General features: G+C 51.8%; 1 protein-coding gene across 1 annotated transcript in view; it reads right to left on the bottom strand.

Annotated features, from left to right (window-relative positions):
• The window catches only part of SPHK1 (sphingosine kinase 1), a 137,688-nt gene that overhangs the window by 40,345 nt on the left and 76,650 nt on the right, over nt 1-20,693 (bottom strand). Inside the window, exon 3 of the mRNA XM_069200224.1 lies at nt 14,231-14,325. Within this exon, the coding sequence (XP_069056325.1) occupies nt 14,231-14,325 (95 nt within the window). The remainder of the gene's footprint in view (nt 1-14,230; nt 14,326-20,693) is intronic.

Here is a 20,693-nt window from a genome sequence, read left to right as displayed (position 1 = left end):
GTGACAGGACACATATGAAAAGAAAACACATTCATATATCCCATATTGGTTTCTACTTTACCTAGTGCCTAACGGGACTATGCCTCAAGGTCTGTTCAGGGTGAAGGGGGGCCATCTCCTATAGTCACACTCTGTGGGATATTAAAGTTAGATAGATACTCCAAAGTATATTTCTATATATAACTAATGGCACAAAAGTGCAGCATCAAAATATAGCTATGCCCTTTCTATATGCTAGAATCAAAATTGCCAAATGCTCCCAACAGATTACCATGTCATTTTGGGGGTCATTCTGACCTCGGCGGTAAAAGGCTCTTACCGCCGGTCAGAAGACCTCCATCATACCGCCGTGGCCGCGGTAAACCACCACGGTCATTCTGACCCACAACTGCCAAACCGCCAAAAACCCGACATCCACTGAAGCCCGCCTCATCAGCGGTCAGCGATAAACTGGAGATAACCAAACCTCCACCGTCACGGCAACACAAACATGCCCATGCCATTACGACCCACAAATCCACGCGGCGGTCTTTCAACCGCGGTATTCCATTGGCGGGACACACCGCCGCGCTCAAAATACACACACCTTTACAAAACACAGCCACATTGGACAATTCGAAATACACACACCTGATACACATACAAACAACACACCCACACACCCATCACCATATAAAACACATACCCACATCACCCACAAACCCCCACAAATCGAAATTCAGAGACAAGGCGCAATACACAGAGAGAGAGCACAGGGAACGCAAAGCACAACAAACACAGGAACCCAACATCATCACCCACACCACATCTACGCACAAAACACCACACACCACCACACTCATCACCACAAACACCACCCCACACCTCATCCACACCACCCCATGGCACCCCAAAGACACCCCAGGTTCTCGGACCAAGAACTCAGGGTCATGGTGGAGGAAATAATGAGGGTAGAGCCCCAGCTCTTCGGCACACAGGTGCAGCACACCACAATAGCCAGGAAGGCGGAGCTATGGCAAAGGATCGTCGACAGGATCAACGCTGTGGGACAGAATCCCAGAAATCGGGAAGACATCCGAAAGCGCTGGAACGACCTACGGGGGAAGGTGCGGTCGATGGTGTCAAGACACAACATCGCTGTGCAGAAGACTGGCGGCGGACCCCCACCCACTCCACCCGAATTCACAGCATGGGAGCAAGAGGTCTTGAACATCCTGCATCCTGAGGGCCTCGCTGGAGTAGGCGGAGGAATGGACACTGGTAAGTCTAATCTCAACTACTTCACCCCCCCCAACCACCAGCATGCCAACCCACACCCCCACCCTCACCCCTAACCCCCCAGCACACATACTCCCTGTTAATGTCTCACCAGCACAACCCACCCAACCCAACCCCAACCCCTGAATGCCAACACAAACCATGGACACCCATCACCTAAGCATGACCACTGCACATACCCATCCCCCCCCACAAACCACCCTCACAACTCCTCCCACATGGGACTGCCAGCACTGGGGGACAAGGGCACCCACAAATCACACGCCATGGCACACACAAAATCAATAACCATACTATTGTACCCCTGCAGGGCCCGAACGCCAACACACCGGCCAGGAGGGTCCAGATTTGTCCATCCCACCTCCAGAACAGGCCCCCAGTGATGACAGCAGCTCTGTCGACCTAGAACCTGATGACCAGCCCGGACCATCGGGGACCTCTGGACAGTCGGTTACCCTCAGTCAGCCATAGGCCACAGCAGACCTACCCCCCTCTGGAAACACCAGCACAGCACCCACCCAGCGGGCCCATGCTTCTGTCTCCAGGACAGGTCAAGCAGCGGTGTGTCTATCAGTACAGGGCACCCAGGGTAACCCACAACCCCAACAACAACAGGGACCTGGGGGCACTGGTAGTGGGCACACCGTCCAGGGGACAGAGGCCCAGGAACAAAGAGGAACTGGGAGGGCTGCTGTGCGACAGAGGGAGGACAGGCCTAGGGAACCCACTGTCCAAGAGGCCCTCACCACCATCATGGGAACGTACCACCACTCCCAAGAGACGATGGCAACGGTCCTGGCCAGGTTGCAGGAGATCCTGCTTCTGCATGAGCAACAGAATATGGGGTTCCGGGAAGAACTGCGCAGCATCAGTTCCGCAATGGGTACAATGGTGGTTGCACTCAACCAGATTGTCACCACTTTGCGGGACCATGTGGCCCCCCAAAGGGCCCCTGCCACTAGCATGGAGGAAGAACAGCCCACCACCTCCGCCGGCGCTAGTGGTCAGGAGGCCCCGACACAACAGCAACGGCCCTCCCGGACCCCACCCCCTGCAGAACAAGAACCACCCCGCAAGAAAGGCCTGAGATCTAGGAAGAAGACAGAGTAGGATGTCAAGACCCCCGCCATGCACGGAAACCCCCGGATGTCATCCCACTGTCCCACTTGTTCACCCTGTCCAACCTTGAACTGCCCCTGCTCCACCTTCCACAGGCATATGGACAATGGACCTGTAGGAACGACAGTCTGGACACTGCCATGGACATGCCTCCACCATCACCCATCACCCTTTTTGAACTATACACCTATTTGAAAACTTCAATAAACACAATTATTGCACAAAAACCAACTGGATTCTGCTATCTATTTATTTAAACCAAATGTATTCGATATAACCAACAAAACATTTCTATTTACATTGTGATGACAACATACCAGTGTCACACAGCGGTAGTCCATGGGGAAAAAAACCAGAGGGCACTCCGTGGGGATCAGATCACTGAAATAGGAAGTGATATACACAACTAAGTTACCATACATTGGGGTGAAAGGTCAGACAGTAGAGAGCCACTACAGTTACAGATATAATACAATGCAGGAGTAGATTATTACCTGTGTGTCACTGGAAATACTGCAGTATCACTCTGTCCCTGTTGTCTGTGTCGTCCTCTTTGTCTTCCTCCTCTTCACTCTCTGCAGCCTCCACAGCGGCCACAACACCACCATCTGGACCATTCTCCTGCAGGAAAGGCACCTGGCGTCGCAAAGCCAGGTTGTGAAGCATGCAGCAGGCCACGATGATATGACACACCTTCCTTGGTGAGTACATTAGGGATCCACCAGTCATATGCAGGCACCTAAACCTGGCCTTCAGGAGGCCGAAGGTCCGCTCAATCACCCTCCTGGTACGCCCATGGGCCTCATTGTACCGTTCCTCTGCCCTGGTCCTGGGATTCCTCACTGGGGTCAATAGCCAAGGCAGGTTTGGGTAACCAGAGTCACCAATTAGCCACACACAGTGTCTCTGTAGCTGTTCCATCACATAAGGGATGCTGCTATTTCGCATGATGTACGCGTCATGCACTGACCCTGGGAACTTGGCATTTAAATGGGAGATGTACTGGTCAGCCAAACAGACCACCTGGACATTCATCGAATGATAACTTTTTCGGTTCCTGTACACCTGCTCATCGTCTTTTGGGGGAACCAAAGCCACATGGGTACCATCAATGGCACCAATGATATTGGGAATGTGTCCAAGGGCATAGAAATCACCCTTCACTGTAGGCAAGTCACCCACCTCAGGGAAAATGATGTAGCTCCGCATGTATTTCATCAGGGCAGACAACACTCTGGACAACACCTTTGAAAACATAGGCTGAGACATCCCAGATGAAATGGCCACGGTAGTTTGAAATGATCCACTGGCAAAAAAATGCAGTACTGACAGCACCTGCACTAGAGGCGGAATCCCTGTGGGTTGGCGACATCAGGTCTGGCTCCAGCTGGGCACACAGTTCCTGTATAGTGGCACGGTTGAGTCTGTAGGTGAGTATGACGTGTCTTTCTTCCATTGTCGACAGGTCCACCAGCGGTCTGTACACGGGAACATTCCTCCGTCTCCTCGCAAGTCCCAGCGGACGATGCCTTGGAAGGACAACATGGAGCACAGAGTCAAGCAACCCACAGGTAAGTGCCCACAGCATGCACAGTACACGAATCTCTCGGGATTGAATGGCTAGTATGATTGTCGGTGCAAGGCCTAGCCATGTGTGACGCAGTAGGAATTAAGCCATGTGGGCCCTTGAAATGGCGGCTGCCTGACCTGTGAAGTGTGACAATGTGAAGTGAGGTCATTGCGCAAGCGTGGCACACCGTGGCGGTAGGCGGTAGCAGTCCGTGGCGCAAAGCCGCATTGGACAACATTGAACCCTATGGGTTTCAGGAGCCAATGGCGGAGAGCGCCGGCGGTCGCGGTACGCACCGCCGCAGTACGCACCGCCGCGGCCGTAACCGCCATTTTCTCTCTGCTTGATCACACGAGACCTGAGCATCCACAGGAGAGGACCTATACTGCAAGTGCTGCTGTGACCTCGGTCTGGAAGTGACAATGGCTGCTGCGACTGGGGAAAGGGCCCCCGCCTTCAGTTCCGAGGAGTTGGAGAAGCTCGTGGACGGGGTCCTCCCCCAGTATGCGCTACTCTACGGGCCTCCAGACCAACAGGTGAGTACACGGGGGGCAATGCATAGTGCCCAATGCCTGGGTTGAGTGGGGAGGATGTACGATGGCGGGGAGGGCAGCGAATGACGAATGCATGGCACGACAGATGAGAGCATGTGCCACATGGCAAGGTTGGGGAGGGGGGGCCACTCACATCGAGCATGCAGAAAGGTGATGATGTTTCTCTTCCCCCCCTGTACATGTCACATAGGTCAGCGCCCATCAGAAGATTGACATTTGGCGTGCCATCGCCAAGGACGTCCGGGCCCTGGGTGTCCACAACAGAAGGGGCACCCACTGCCGCAAGAGGTGGGAGGACATCCGCCGCGGGAGCAGGAAGACCGCGGAGGCTCTGCTGGGGATGGCCTCCCAACCTAGGAGGGGTGCCAGTCGTACCTTGACCCCCCTGATTTCCCGGATCCTGGCGGTGGCCTACCCCGATTTAGATGGGCGCTTGAGGACATCACAGCAGACACAAGGGGGTGAGTACCAGCACATTCAGCTATTTTGCGCGCAGTGGAGGTGCCTGGGTGGGGGAGGAGGGCTGTGGGTATCCCTAGGCCAAGGCGATTTCTGTAGGATAGGCCCGTCCGTGAGGTATGGTCCTGTGCCCCCGCCCCCCACCTCTGTAGGGTGCCTAGTAACGCGATTCATGGACCAGTGTATACTGTGTGGGCAGTTGTCGCCCATAGGCTTGTAGGGCATGTCCCAGTGAATGAGTAGTGTACCCCAAGTGCGCAGTGTAGTGCAGGGGGCTTCTGTGTCTGTCCTCTCCGCCAACGGTGTCCCCAATGCATGCACTCAACTTGTCTTTATGTTTTCCACCCCCCCCCATTTTCTTTGTTTTTCTGTGAATGTGTGCATTAGCATCATCAGGCGGAGGAGAAGTGGCATCGGCGCAAGAGGGAGCTGCATCTCACATGGCCCCGGAGGGCCATGCAACGGACTCCGACATGACCAGTGAGAAGGAGGGCGAGGGGGGCTCCACCACGGGACCCGTGGAGACGTCAGCGACACCGACACATCCTCGGAAGGGAGCTCCCTTGCGGTGGCGGCAACATCCGTGCCCACCGATCCTACAGGTACAGCCACCACCCAGGGCACCAGCTCCGCCCTCCCAGCAGCCCCTCGGCCTTCGGCCCGTGCCCGCAAGGCCAGGAAGCCGGCCATCTCCTTCGCCCCAGGCACCTCAGGCCCTGCCCCAGTCACCCCTGCTGCCCTCAGTGAGGAAGTCATTGACCTCCTGAGGACCATCATTGTTGGGCAGTCTACCCTTTTGAATGCCATCCAGGGTGTGGAGAGGGAGGTGCATCAAAGCAATGCATACCTGGAGGGCCTTCATTCGGGTCAGGCTGCCCATCAACGATCGTTCAACGCTCTGGCCTCAGCACTGATGGCAGCGATTGTCCCTGTCTCCAGCCTCCCTCTTCTGACTCCCTCCACCCAGTCCCACTCCCCTGTTCCTCTGCCTATCCCATCCACACCTACAGACCAGCCTGCACACACCTCAACACCCAAGGGCAGCTCATCCAGACATAAGCACCACAGGACACACAAGCATTCACCCAAGCAACATCCAGATGCAGACATGCCAACAGTCACTACCTCCTCTGTGTCCCCCACCTCCTCGTCTCCCTCCTACCTCCCTGTGACGTCTCCACACACACCTGCAAGCACACCACCATCAGCCATTGCACCCATCACCAGCACACCCTCCAGACCAGTCCGCACACGTGCAGTCACCACCCCCACTGCCATGTACACGTCCCCTGTGTTCTCTCCCAGTGTGTCTGTCACCCCCGCTTCCCAACCACACAAACACAGGCAGGCACCCAAACAACAGCCATCCACCTCACGTCAGCCTCCTGCCCAAGCACCTGCACCCAAAGACAGCACACTTGACTCTCCTACAACCACATCCTCTTCCTCCACTCCCATACCCACTCCAGCTACCCTTCCCATGGCTCCAAAGAAAATTTTCCTCTCTAAACTTGACCTCTTTTCCTCACCTGACCCACCCCCTCCATCCCGTAAGAGTTCCACAAACACCTCAGCCACCACCAGCCCAGCCACTCCCAAGAACGTCATGCCTGGTTTTTGGAGTCCGCCCTTTCCTTGGGCTGGGACATCGTCCAGCAGCAAAGGCACAGCCAGCCCCCCCCCTGGGAAGAGAGGCAAAAAACTGAAGGGCAGGCGCGACAGGCCTGATACGCCTGCCCCCAAGGAGGGTAGCCTTGCACCGTCACCTGCCACATCGGGTAAGGGAGCCAAGGGCCACGGACAGTCTGCCAAGGAGGGCAAGGGCAGCAAGGAGCAAAAGGCAGGGAGCAGCCGACCTGGCCATGAGGGCCCCACCAGCCCCATTCCGGGGGTATCGGAGGAGACCCAGGGCCCCAGGACTCCATCACAGGAGGGCCCCGCAACGGAAAGGTCCGATGCAGACTGAGCGGCAAGTATTGGCCAGGTGTGGTTCACTGGAAACACAAGACAGGCACCGCTGAACAGGGCCCCGCCATCTCAAGCACCGCTGAACAGGGCCCCGCCGTGAGAAGCACCACTGAACAGGGCCCTTCCTGTCAAGCACCGCTGGGCCCTTCCTGTCAAGCACCGCTCTGCTGGGCCCCGCCGTCTCAAGCACCGCTCCGCTGGGCCCTTCCTGTCAAGCACCGCTCCGCTGGGCCCTTCCTGTCAAGCACCGCTCCGCTGGGCCCTTCCTGTCAAGCACCGCTCCGCTGGGCACCGCCGTCTCAAGCACCGCTCCGCTGGGCCCTTCCTGTCAAGCACCGCTCCGCTGGGCCCTTCCTGTCAAGCACCGCTCCGCTGGGCCCTTCCTGTCAAGCACTCTGCCCACCATGCCTCCTCCATGACCAGTGGTCTCTGTAATCCACCTGATGGACTGTGGCTTTGCACTCCCCAGGATGTAACAGTGGGCAATCCACCCACTGTAGAGACTTGTGAGACTGTGGCTTTGCACTCCCCAGGATGGCACAGTGGGCAATCCACCCACTGTAGAGACTTGTGAGACTGTGGCTTTGCACTCCCCAGGATGGCACAGTGGGCATGGAGGGCCTTCGTGGATCTGGCGTCGTGGACTCATGTGGCTGAGGTGCCCCACCTTCCCTTCCCCCTGAGGTGCCTGTTTTTTATTTTTGTGATGCCCCAGCAGTGTTCTCTCCAATGGACTCGATCTCGTGTGTGGGCTTTGCCCATGTGTTGCTGCACATTGGCCCACGGACATTTGGACTTTGAAAGACTGGGCCGGACTTTTGCTACTTGTATGGATATAGTTCTAGATGTGTATTGATTCTTCATATATTGCTAAGGTCGCTATACTTTATTGTTGCAATAATATAGTTCTACTTTTACATTCATTGCCTTTTGTCTTTGTTTTTTTTGGGGGGGGGGTGTTTGGGGGTGTCACTCTGACTTTTTTATCTGCATAGGTGTGTAGGTATTTCGGTGGGGGTGAGGGTGGGGGTGGGTGTGTGGCGTATGTGTGTGCCCGTAACCTTTCCTCCTCCCCCCTCCCCTGTGTCGTAGGTGCAGTACTCACCGTTGTCGTCTGCGGCAAGGTTCGTGATCCTGGAAGAAGAGCAGGAAGGCAATGGCTGGGAGGATGTGGAGTTCGGGTTCCATGCTTTTCCGATTCCGCGTGGAGTGTGTCGAGGTAAGCGTTTTCCATTGGAGATGTCTGTTTCCGCCGTGTTTTTATCGGCGGGGCTCCCGCCCCGGAAAAGGTGGCGGATTGGTGAGTCGTGATAGGGTGGGCGGTACATTGTCTGCCGCCTGCTTGTTGGCGGTGACCGCCGCGCTGTTTGTTTGTACCGCCGTAGCGGTCGGAGTGTTAATGCGGCGGCCTGTGTTGGCGGTTCCCGCCAGGGTCAGAATTCAATTTTTTTGGCCGCCAGCCTGTTGGTGGGTTGGCCGCCGCTTTAACACTGACCACCAGGGTCAGAATGACCCCCTTTGTGTTTTGGATGTTGTACTAGAGGCAGCCTCATTTTAGGGTTGAGTCTAAGGTAGCATTCACTAGCGCAGGCATATCGCTAGTGAGATGCTGTTATAGTTGGAAAAGGGCTTGGAGCACTCCGTGGTTTACCATTCTTTACAGCCTTGTAACTCATCACTGGGGATCATATCATCATTTTGGTTCCCGTCAGTGGAGCAGGGACCAAGCACAAATTGATTCATCTTAATCAGTGCCCGTCCGTTACTCCAGACGCGATTGATATACCATTTCCTTCTTTTAACTTCTAGTGCACTACAAACAGAAGGCGTGTTACTAGCAAAAAGTGCCCAGCAGGAAAAACTAAATTGCAAAGTTGTATTTTTTGTAGGTAACTTTTTTATTTATTTTGTCAAGACTTTTTTTCTCACGTTGCATGCATGTTTTGTTTTTGTAAACCTCTAGTGCCCTACAAGGAGGCGGTTGACTGGCAAAAAACTTACCCAGCAGAACAAAAAAAAAAAATGAAAAGTTGTATTTTGTTTCATTAACTATTTTGAAATAAATGTGGCATTTTTCTCCTAATGCCCTTGCATCGAAAAATATCAGTGGTGAGGGTAGTCCTGTACGTTTAGTTTCTTGCATGTCTAGTGGGAGATATATCACATATGTATAGGTTTTCAATTTGAGTGCACTGTCCCCAAACAATAGAGTAGATGCCGTGCAGGAGGCCCTTTTCGGAAGGAAGAGCTGGTGTGGCCCTATTGTCATTCTGTGGCAGGCATCAACCCCTCTACCAAAGGAAACACATCAGAACCAGGTACACATCCCAAAGCCCTATTGTTTTTCAGTGGCAGGCATCAACCCCTCTACCAAAGGTAACACATCAGAACCAGGTACACATCCCAAAGCCCTATTGTCTTTCAGTGGCAGGCATCAACCCCTCTACCAAGGGTAACACATCAGAACCAGGTACACATCTCAAAGAATGTATCCCTCGCCCATACTGAAGGGCAAGGAGACTGTGCAGGGAATTTCAACAGTGCTGTGTAACGTTGACCTGTACATGTACAGCTGTAAGTTATATACGCACGCCATTGACATAAATGTAAGGACTGCAAAATACTAGAAACAAACTATTAAAAAATTATTTAAAGAAACCTTTTCTGTGCACGCCTGCGGCTACTAAGGTTTTATGCTGGTGCACCCGTGGCACTGTGCTAATGTACTTATTATTATAAAAGCCAGTGGGCATAGTACGAAATTGCATAGCTTTGCTCGAGCACACACACAATCCCTTAGGAAAACCAGGCCCTAATGCAATTAGAACGTGGTTAACCAGACCATAGGGCACACGAACGACCATTATTACTAAGGAATGATATTCCTTTAATGAGTGAAGGCTGTTTTTCAGGCATAGCATAACTTGCCGAATAAGCCTGTTGATAATTTCATAGGACAATCTTTCTTGCTTAAATACATTCACTGAATCAAGAAGACAAGTTCTGCATTAGTTGCTGCTCGAGATGAGAGTTGCAGGCTGGAATGTAGAAATAATGTACAGTACTTAGACCTTATTGACCCTGAGCTAAAATAACGTAGATGCATGCATCAATTTAATGGCAGCTGTGTGTATCCCTAAAAGTTAGGCACAAAATTTTTGCATCCAAAATTTGGCTGGAATCCTGCAGACTACATAGGGAGCCCATTGGCAACAATGGTATTCCCCCTTTTAACGCCTGGTCTGTGTAGGCGTTAAAAAATAGCCACTAAAAATGACGCAGTGGAATCTCTTAGATTCCATTGAGCCATTTTTGCGGACCCTCTAATGGAGGAACGCCCCCCACTTCCATACATTATGGGCCTCATTCCGACCCTGGCGGTCATGGACCGCCAGGGCCGGGGACGGAGGAAGCACCGCCAACAGGCTGGCGGTGCTTCAGGGGCAATTCTGACCGCGGCGGTAAAGCTGCGGTCAGAAAAAAGAAACCGGCGGTTTCCCGCCGGTTTTCCCCTGCCCCAGGGAATCCTCCACGGCGGCGCTGCAAGCAGCGCCGCCATGTGGATTCCGACCCTCCTTCCCGCCAGCCTGTTCCTGGCGGTTTACACCGCCAGGAAGAGGCAGGCGGGAACGGGTGTTGTGGGGCCCCTGGGGGCCCCTGCAGTGCCCATGCCACTGGCATGGGCAGTGCAGGGGCCCCCTAACAGGGCCCCATTAAGATTTTCAGTGTCTGCAAAGCAGACACTGAAAATCGCGACAGGTGCCACTGCACCCGTCGCACACCAGCAACTCCGCCGGCTCCATTCGGAGCCGGCTTCATCGTTGCTGGGGCTTTCCCGCTGGGTGGGCGGGCGGCCTTTTGGCGGTCACCCGCCTGCCCAGCGGGAAAGTCAAAATGACCGCCGCGGTCATTTGACCGCGGTACGGTCTTTTGGCGGTCTCCGCCCGGCGGGCGGCGCCCGCCGCCCGCCGGGGTCGGAATGACCCCCTATGTCTGGTGCAGGCATATTGTGGCACAAGGGGTTACAAAGTGGTGCACTGCATGCATTGCGCCACCTTGTAAATATGGTGCTGCGTATTTGGCCTCATTGAGCAACATTGGCATCATAAACAAATTATGCTACTGTGGCAAAAGGAGGAGCTAGGCCCTCTTATATCTGGGCCTTAATTTAGAGATGCCACTGTGACGCCATTCTGTACCAAGAGAGGTTAAAGTAAGCCGATACCCTCCCTCAAAGTCTTACCTCATAAATTCTAGGTAATGTCTCACATATATGTATTTACATACTGCAGCAAATTAGCACAAGAAGCTCTTGCTTTGTTAACCTGTATAATAGCATGAACCCAGCCAAAAGGTAGCCGAGTGCTGTACAGAGCTAAACTGAGTGGCAGATAACAATTAAGCATTATATTTGGCAAGGACTATCACAGTTGCGAAAGGGCTTGACTCAGAGTTTTAGGCCCAAGCCGAAGGCAAGGGCCGATAACGGCAGAGAGGGCCTTTAACAAATGGCATAGCCCTAGACAATGTACTACATTCCTAGAACATTCCACCCACTGCGATCACATCCCCTGTGGACCAGCCTAAACATGTACTTTTTTTGGGGGGGTGAAGGTGGCCACGCAGCCTCCCTCTCCAGGCCAATCTCGGCCCCAGGGACCCCATGCCCCAGAGCCTGGTCTAAACATTTAATTTTTGGGGGGAAGGGGGCATACAGCCCCTCTTCCCAGGACAATCTTAGCCCGGGTTCCCCATTTCCCAGGGTTGGGCCTAGTTATTAAGTTTTGTTTTGGGGGGAGGGGGCTGCGCGTCCCCCTTCCCAGACCGATCTCGGCCCGCGGACTCCATCCCCTGGGGTGCGGCCTAATTATTTATTATTTTTTGTGGGGATGGGGCACATATCCCCTTTCCCCAGGGCCAATCTCGGCCCCAGGGACCCGATCCTTTGGGGCGGCCATATCACCTCGGTGCCCCCCAAGGGCACTCAGTCACAATTTTGGGTACCGTAGGGGGATTTTGAAGGCCCCACAGTCCCAGCTGGTAGCCCGTCTCATGCAGGAGCCAGCAATGCTGTCACAGAGAGGGAACTGCTTTAGCAGCAGTTCCCTCTCTGTGACATCAATTGTTCCTTTGTCTCCCTGCCAATCTCCGCAGGCAGGGAGACAGAGGAAACCTCTGCTCGCAGTGAGAGAGAGCTGTTTGACCGCTCTCCCTTGCTGTGAGCAGAGTGTTTCTGTGACTTAGCAGCAGCTGTCAAAGATGCCGCCAAGCCACAGCAAACAGCTATGTCCCAGGGGTGGGCAAACTGGGACATAGCAGGAGCCAACTATGTGGTGATACCTGGGGCTGCAGGGGTCCAAAACGGCCATTGCTTGTTTTTTACAAATTATTTTTGCTGCAAATTCAACATTTTTGCAAATTAATAGCAAAAAACAAAATGTTTTTTTTGCCCTGGCGGGGTCCCTCTGGGACCCCAAAACCAGAGGTAAGGGATTAGGGTGTCTCTACCCTAGCCCCCTTTCCTTTTTTTCCACACTTTTTTTGTGGAACTTTGCAGAAGCCGAGTCCCAAGATGGCTGCCAACACTTCCTGGTGGAAGTGCTGCCAGTCAGTCACAGCTGTGCATTTCCCTGTAAAAGCTCGTCATTATTCACAAAGTCATTGGGGAGGATCCACATCCCAAGATATACACATTTATTTTCACTTTAATATCTCCAAAACTACTGGATGGATTTACACCAAATAAGCAAAAGTGTAATTTGCGTGCCGAAAGCTAGCTTTCTGACAAATTTTGTGTAATTCCGTCCAGTGGTTCGGGCTGTAGTCATGTCTAAAGTCCTATGGGAATTAACATATGAACTCTCCCCCCTTTTTCTCTCCCCCGCTTGACGGATCACACCAAAACTTTCCATGCGCCACAAGAATCACTGGCACACTTTTCTTTTGAAGAAAAAAAAAATATATATATATATATATAACTTAGTGGTGGTCGAGGTAGTTATAGTTAGGACCATGTTTCCATAGAAAAAAGCGTTTTTTGACTTGCCTATATCTTAGGTGCTATACATATAAGATGATAAGATATAGATATAAAATCCTTTCAGGGTTAGAGTGATGCATAATTAAGCAAAAAAGAAGAGAGGACTCTGAGAAGTTCTTAAATTTAGGTGGAGAGCAGCTTGAGTAAGGCGCACCCTGCAACACCAACAACACTCTAGATTTTCTCACTTTAAATGTCTGTTTATCTAACAAAGTTTTTGAGCATAATATTATCACAATGCTATCCACGCTGAGCTAGGTAGGGACAAAGTCTTTCGCCATTTGTACAGAAAATTTTTTAAGCATAGCAGCTTCCCTGCATTCTAATTTAAGATGTGCCCCAGGGGCTGGGCAGCCCCCCGCACTTGATGAAGCATTGTGCCCTGGGAGATGGCAGTACCCGGGGCTGCAGGAGGACTGGGCGGTCCTCCTGCTTTCGATTTTATACTGTGCCCCGGGGAAGTGGCTGTCCCCAGGGTTGTGGGAGGGGCCAGGCAGCCTCCCGCCCATATCCATTTTATGTTGTGTCCCTAGGAAGTGGTTGTCCCCGGGGCTGCGGGGGGGACTGAGCGGCCTCTCCCATTCAATATTTCAATGCCCTCAGTACCTGGCCCACTTGGGGGCTTCACTGAAACAAGGGTGGGAGACTGCACTTTTTTTTTCTGTTGGATCCCTCCAACAGTTTTTGTTTGAAAAATGTTTTTTATTTGGTGGCCCCTTTTCTTATGTTTTCACTTTTTTGTGGCACTCAGCTGAAGCCGAATCCCAGTATAACTGCCAACACTTCCTTCTAAAGACCCTATGGAAATATTAATGGGGAAAATGCGTTTTGCGGTCCCCCTTTTTCTCAGCTCCCACTTGGCGGATCACACCAAAGCTTTCAAAACAGCAGTTGAACTAAGCAAATTATAAGTTTTGAAAATGTTGTGAAGATTCGTCAAGTGGCGCCAAAGTTATTGGCAAAATAAAAATCACTCTTCCTATGGAAATTAGGTCCTAAGTACCTAATGGTGACTGCTAGTAGGTTGCATATGTATATGTATGTATATATAGCACAGGTTGTGAGTGTGTGAAAGATAAGTTCTTCAATTTATTCCTAGAAATGCACACATCACACACATCCACTGTTCAAGGGGCACTAAATACCATAAGAGTGACGAACAAGCTCACTCAAAGAGATAATGTTGCTCAAAAAGGTAGTTTTAGTTCATCTGTCGCCCCTTCTCTTAGACCCCTACTTTACCTCATACATCAGTCCATCTCCCGACATGACTACTAGAGCATCAAAGCGATCGAGGTTCTTCTCCCTGGCTAGCTCCCGTGCGTGGTTTGGTCTTTCTGCAAACAGGAAGAGAGAGAAGGGTAAACAATAGGTGATGGCTCAGTGTGGGACTCAAGTCAAACTATTGCTTTCAATCCCTCCTGGTGACAGCTGTCATCGAGAACTAGTGGCCAGGTGTACAAAGCTATTTTGAAGTTGCTAAGTCCCCATTCACAGAATCGGACCATCTGCGTCTGAAAAACAGCAGTTTTCAATGTACCAAAGGCAAACTGCGATTCTAAAGAATTGCAGTTTGGCTTTATGGCTAAAAACAGAATCGCTAGTTGGAAGAGGTGTGTTCAGGGCTTCTCTTCCATATAAGGAAGCTGAATGGTATGTATTAATGTTTTGTGGCCAAATGTGGTCGCAAAACATTCATACTTTACCATCAACTCAAAGTTGGTGGTAATCATTTGCAAATGCGAAGGACCCACTCTTTTAGAATATTTACACACCTCACTGCCCCACAGACCATTGCATACCCTTAAAATATAAAAATGAAACATTTCATTTTTTAAATGCATCCCTTTAAAACAGCTTCATTTAAGAAAAAAAAAACATTGTTTTTTTTAAGCAGTCACAGACATGGTGGTTTGCTAACCCCAACAGGTCACCATCATTGTATCACTGTGATGGCAGCGAATCCTAGAGGGGCAAAACGTGCAAACAACCTCATTAATATTCATGAGGTATGCCTATTTGTGACCCACTACGAATTGCTAATTAGGAAATAAGGGCCAGTTATACACTTAGTAAATTTGTAGTAGCGATTCACAAAAGAAATCGCTATTTGGTAATTGCTATTAGAAATGTTAGTATATCTGACCCTAGATGATGTCCAGGTGTGAGAATTAAATCAAGCTGCTGCATTCAACCTCCTTCTGGTGACATCTCGGATCAGGGACTAAATGATGGCTAAGTGAGAAAGTCAAATCAAGTTGCAGCTTCCAATCACCTATTGGTGACAATTGCACTCAGGGATTAAATGATGGCCAAGTGTGGGAGTCAAATCAAGCTTCTGTCTCCAGCCCCCTCTTAGCGACAGCTGCCTCCTGAGACCGGCTCTTTCCTTGGGGCGCGGGTTGGTAGTGGCGTAACATTAGCCCCCACATTGTTCAGGGCCAATTCCCCGGACTTTGTGAGTGCGGGGACACCATTACACGCGTGCACTACATATAGGTCACTACCTATGTGTAGCTTCACAATGGTAACTCTGAATATGGCCATGTAACATGTCTAAGATCATGGAATTGCCCCACCAATGCCATCCTGATATTGGGGAGACAATCCCATGATTCCCCGGGTCTCTAGCACAGACCTGGGTACTGCCAAACTACCTTTCCAGGGTATCACTGCAGCTGCTGCTGCTGCCAACCCCTCAGACAGGTTTCTGCCCTCCTGGGGTCCAGCCAGGCTTGGCCCAAGAAGGCAGAACAAAAAACTTCCTCAGAGAGAGGGTGTTACACCCTCTCCCTTTGGAATAAGGTGTCAGGGCTGGGGAGGAGTAGCCTCCCCCAGCCTCTGGAAATGCTTTGATGGGCACAGATGGTGCCCATCTCTGCATAAGCCAGTCTACACCGGTTCAGGGATCCCTCAGCCCTGCTCTGGCGCGAAACTGGACAAAGGAAAGGGGAGTGACCACTCCCCTGACCTGCACCTCCCCTGGGAGGTGCCCAGAGCTCCTCCAGTGTGCTCCAGACCTCTGCCATCTTGGAAACAGAGGTGCTGCTGGCACACTGGACTGCTCTGAGTGACCAGGGCCAGCAGGTGACGTCAGAGACTCCTTTTGATAGGCTCCTTCAGGTGTTGCTAGCCTATCCTCTCTCCTAAGTAGCCAAACCTCCTTTTCTGGCTATTTATGGTCTCTGCTTTGGGAATTTTTTAGATAACGAATGCAAGAGCTCATCAGAGTTCCTCTGCATCTCTCTCTTCACCTTCTGCCATGGAATCGACTGCTGACCGCGCTGGAAGCCTGCAAAACTGCAACAAAGTAGCAACGACGACTACTGCAACCCTGTAACGCTGATCCAGCCGCCTTCTCGACTGTTTTCCTGGTGGTGCATGCTGTGGGGGTAGTCTGCCTCCTCTCTGCACTAGAAGCTCTGAAGAAATCTCCCTTGGGTCGACGGAATCTTCCCCCTGCAACCGCAGGCACCAAAGAATTGCATCACAGGTCCTCTGGGTCTCCTCTCAGCACGACGAGCGAGGTCCCTTGAACTCAGCAACTCTGTCCAAGTGACTCCCACAGTCCAGTGACTCTTCAGTCCAAGTTTGGTGGAGGTAAGTCCTTGCCTCCCCATGCCAGACTGCATTGCTGGGAACCGCGTGTTTTGCAGCTACTCCGGCTCCTGTGCACTCACCGAGGATTTCCTTCGTGCACAGCCAAGCCTGGGTCCCCGGCACTCTAACCTGCATTGCACGACCTCCTGAGTTGTCCTCCGGCGGCGTGGGACTCTCTTGTGCAACTTCGGGTGAGCACCGATTCACTCCACTTCGTAGTGCCTGTTCCGGCACTTCTGCGGGTGCTGCTTGCTTCTGAGTGGGCTCCTTCTCTTGCTGGGCGCCCCCTCTGTCTCCTCACGCAGTTGGCGACATCCTGGTTCCTCCTGGGCCACAGCAGCATCCAAAAACCCTAACCACGACCCTTGCAGCTAGCAAGGCTTGTTTGAGGTCTTTCTGCGGGAAAACACTTCTGCACGACTCTTCACGACGTGGGACATCCATCCTCTAAAGGGGAAGTTTCTAGCCCTTGTCGTTCGTGCAGAATCCTCAGCTTCTACCATCCGGTGGCAGCTTCTTTGCACCCACAGCTGGCATTTCCTGGGCATCTGCCCACTCCCGACTTGATCGTGACTTTTGGACTTGGTCCCCTTGTTCCACAGGTACCCTCGTCTGGAAATCCATTGTTGTTGCATTGCTGGTGTTGGTCTTTCCTGCAGAATTCCCCTATCACAACTTCTGTGCTCTTTGGGGAACTTAGGTGCACTTTGCACCCACTTTTCAGGGTCTTGGGGTGGGCTATTTTTTTAACCCTCACTGTTTTATTACAGTCCCAGTGACCCTCTACAAGGTCACATAGGTTTGGGGTCCATTCGTGGTTCGCATTCCACTTCTAGAGTATATGGTTTGTGTTGCCCCTATCCCTATGTGCCCCCATTGAATTCTATTGTGACTATACATTGTTTGCACTGTTTTCTATTGCTATTACTGCATATTTTGGTATTGTGTACATATATCTTGTGTACATTTGCTATCCTCATACTGAGGGTACTCACTGAGATACTTTTGGCATATTGTCATTGTTAGAAATGGGGTCCTTGGTTGACAGTCAGGTTACCCCCTGTTCAAGCAAAGACCCTCACTCTAGTCAGGGTAAAAGAGAATCACCCTCAGCTAACCCCTGCTTACCCCCTTGGTAGCTTGGCAGAGCAGTAGGCTTAACCTCAGAGTGCTAGGCGTAAAGTATTTGTACCAACACACACAGTAACTCAATGAAAACACTACAAAATGACACAACACAGGTTTAGAAAAATAGGAAATATTTATCTAAACAAAACAAGACCAAAACGACAAAAATCCACCATACACAAGTCAAGTTATTAATAAAAAATCAAAAAGAGTCTTTAAGTAGTTTTAAAAACACACTAGCGCTGCTAGAGTGAAAATGTACCTGGCGTGCGTCAAAAATAACCCCGCACGGGCGGGTGTGCGTCGAAAATAACTCCGCACGGCGGTACTCGAGTCAAAAATCCAGCCGCACGATGAGTTGAAGATCCCACCGCGCAGGTTGCGATCTCCCAGCCTCCGTCAGCGATGCTGCGCGTCGTTTCTCCTGCTCCGTGCGTCGATTCTTCAGTCGCGTTTCCGGCGAGCGTCGTTTCTCAGCTGCGGAGCTGCCGGCGCGTCGTTTTTCAGCCGCAGATCGGATTCGCGGCGATCTTTTCCCCGCAAGGCGCTCTGTGCGTGGATTTTCTTGTCTTTAGGCTGCCAGCTTCTCCTTTCAGGGTCCCAGGAACTGGATGGGCACCACAGGGCAGAGTAGGAGTCTCTCCAGAGGCTCCAGGTGCTGGCAGAGAGAAGTCTTTGCTGTCCCTGAGACTTCAAACAACAGGAGGCAAGCTCTAGATCAAGCCCTTGGAGATTTCTTCTCAAGATGGAAGGCACACAAAGTCCAGTCTTTGCCCTCTTACTCTGGCAGAAGCAGCACTGCAGGAAAGCTCCACAAAGCACAGTCACAGGCAGGGCAGAACTTCCTCCTCAGCTAACAGCTCTTCTCCAGGCAGAGGTTCCTCTTGATTCCAGAAGTGTTTCTAAAGTCTGTAGGTTTGGGTGCCCTTCTTATACCCATTTTAGTCTTTGAAGTCACCTTTCTTCAAAGGGGACTCACACCTACTTGTGAAATCCTGCCTTGCCCAGGCAAGGCCTCAGACACACACCAGGGGGTTGGAGCCGGCATTGTTAGAGGCAGGCACAGTCCTTTCAGATGAGAGTGACCACTCCACCCCTCCCTCCTAGCAGAGATGGCTAATCAGGAAATGCAGTTTACACCCCAGCTCCCTTTGTGTCACTGTCTGGTGTGAGGTGAAAAACAACCCAACTGTCAACTGACCCAGACAGGGAATCCACAAACAAGGCAGAGTCACAGAATGGTTTAAGCAAGAAAATGCTCACTTTCTAAAAGTGGCATTTTCAAACGCACAATCTCAAAATCAACTTTACTAAAAGATGTATTTTTAAATTGTGAGCTCAGGGACCCCAAACTCCACATGTCCATCTACTCTCTAGGGGAATCTACGCTTTAATCATATTTAAAGGTAGCCCCCATATTATCCTATGAGAGAGACAGTCCTTGCAACAGTGAAAAACGAATTTAGCAGTATTTCACTGTCAGGACATATAAACCACATTACTATATGTCCTACCTTATCCATACACTGCACCCTGCCCTTGGGGCTACCTAGGGCCTACCTTAGGGGTGCCTTACATGTAAGAAAAGGGAAGGTTTAGGCCTGGCAAGTGGGTACACTTGCCAAGTCGAATTTACAGTGTAAAAATACACACACAGACACTGCAGTGGCAGGTCTGAGACATGATTACAGAGCTACTTATGTGGGTGGCACAACCAGTGCTGCAGGCCCACTAGTAGCATTTGATTTACAGGCCCTGGCACCTCTAGTGCACCTTACTAGGGACTTACTAGTAAATCAAATATGCCAATCATGGATAAACCAATCACATATAATTTCACACAGAGAGCATATGCACTTTAGCACTGGTTAGCAGTGGGAAAGTGCTCAGAGTTCAAAAGCCAACAGCGACAGGTCAGAAAAAAATAGGAGACAGGAGGCAAAAAGACTGGGGATGACCCTGCATAAGCAAAAGTCCAACACGACCCCCTACCAGCCTAAAGCCAGGGGAGAACAATCAATACCTTGATGTACTTCCCTGATTGGGGCGATAGAACAAGGACCCAGGCCCACAACAGCAGGGGCATGTTCCAGTTCTACGCCTTCCTGACTCCAGTTGGATCCCTCTGTCCATACTCTCAGGGCCCACTAAGCTAACCCAGGGGGAACCCTTCTCCACATCTACAGACACCATCTGTGCAGCACCTAACTTTACTTTGCTCACAGATGAATTGCAATGGGCAGATAGTACCACCAGGGCCAACACAGTGGTGTTGCCCACTCCACCCCCGGGGTGTGACTCTCGTCCCCCCCCAGGGGCAACTCTGTCCACCAGGACAGCAAGCCACGGTGGCCCCGGACAACTGTCAGGGATGAGAGCCCGACCTCAGGCCTCTCCAACCACTGTGACTGCGGAGAGTGGGGGGCGGTAGCCCCAGGTGCCTGGCACCCTTTGACCACTCTCCCTTCCACCAGGTCAGGGATGACAACCTGACCCTGGTCCTCCCCTCTGGGGCTCTGTACCCTCCCTGCCGAAGCGGCACCCCCAGAGTCAAAAACTGTCAGGGTGCTTGTAGAAGCAGTCCTGCACAATTCTTCCACCAGTGCAGGGCTGTTAACCTGCAACTGGTCCGCCAACCTGGGGTCTGTACCTTCAGGTTGGACCAGGGCCAGGGGTGAGGCTCTTTCTCCCCTGTCCCTACTCTCAGGGTTCTGCACCCCCCCCCCTCAGGGAGAGTACCCCTTGAAATCACACCAGGGGGGGTGATTGGGCAAACCGCCCACCCCTTCAGGTCAGGGTTTACCCCCTGCACCTGATCCTCCAGTCCAGGGTCTGTACCCACAGACTGGACCACTGCCTGGCAACCCAGGACTTCCTGGGGGGCATACCTACCCCCCACCAGGTCAGAGTTTACCCTCTGAACCTGGTCATCCAACCCAGGGTCACTACCCTGCGGTTGAACCACTGCCTGGCACAC

This window comes from Pleurodeles waltl, chromosome 7, assembly GCF_031143425.1.
Source record: "Pleurodeles waltl isolate 20211129_DDA chromosome 7, aPleWal1.hap1.20221129, whole genome shotgun sequence".
NCBI lineage: Eukaryota > Metazoa > Chordata > Amphibia > Caudata > Salamandridae > Pleurodeles > Pleurodeles waltl.
Note: the sequence above shows the minus strand (reverse complement) of the source record. Positions and strands in the feature narration are given on the sequence as shown.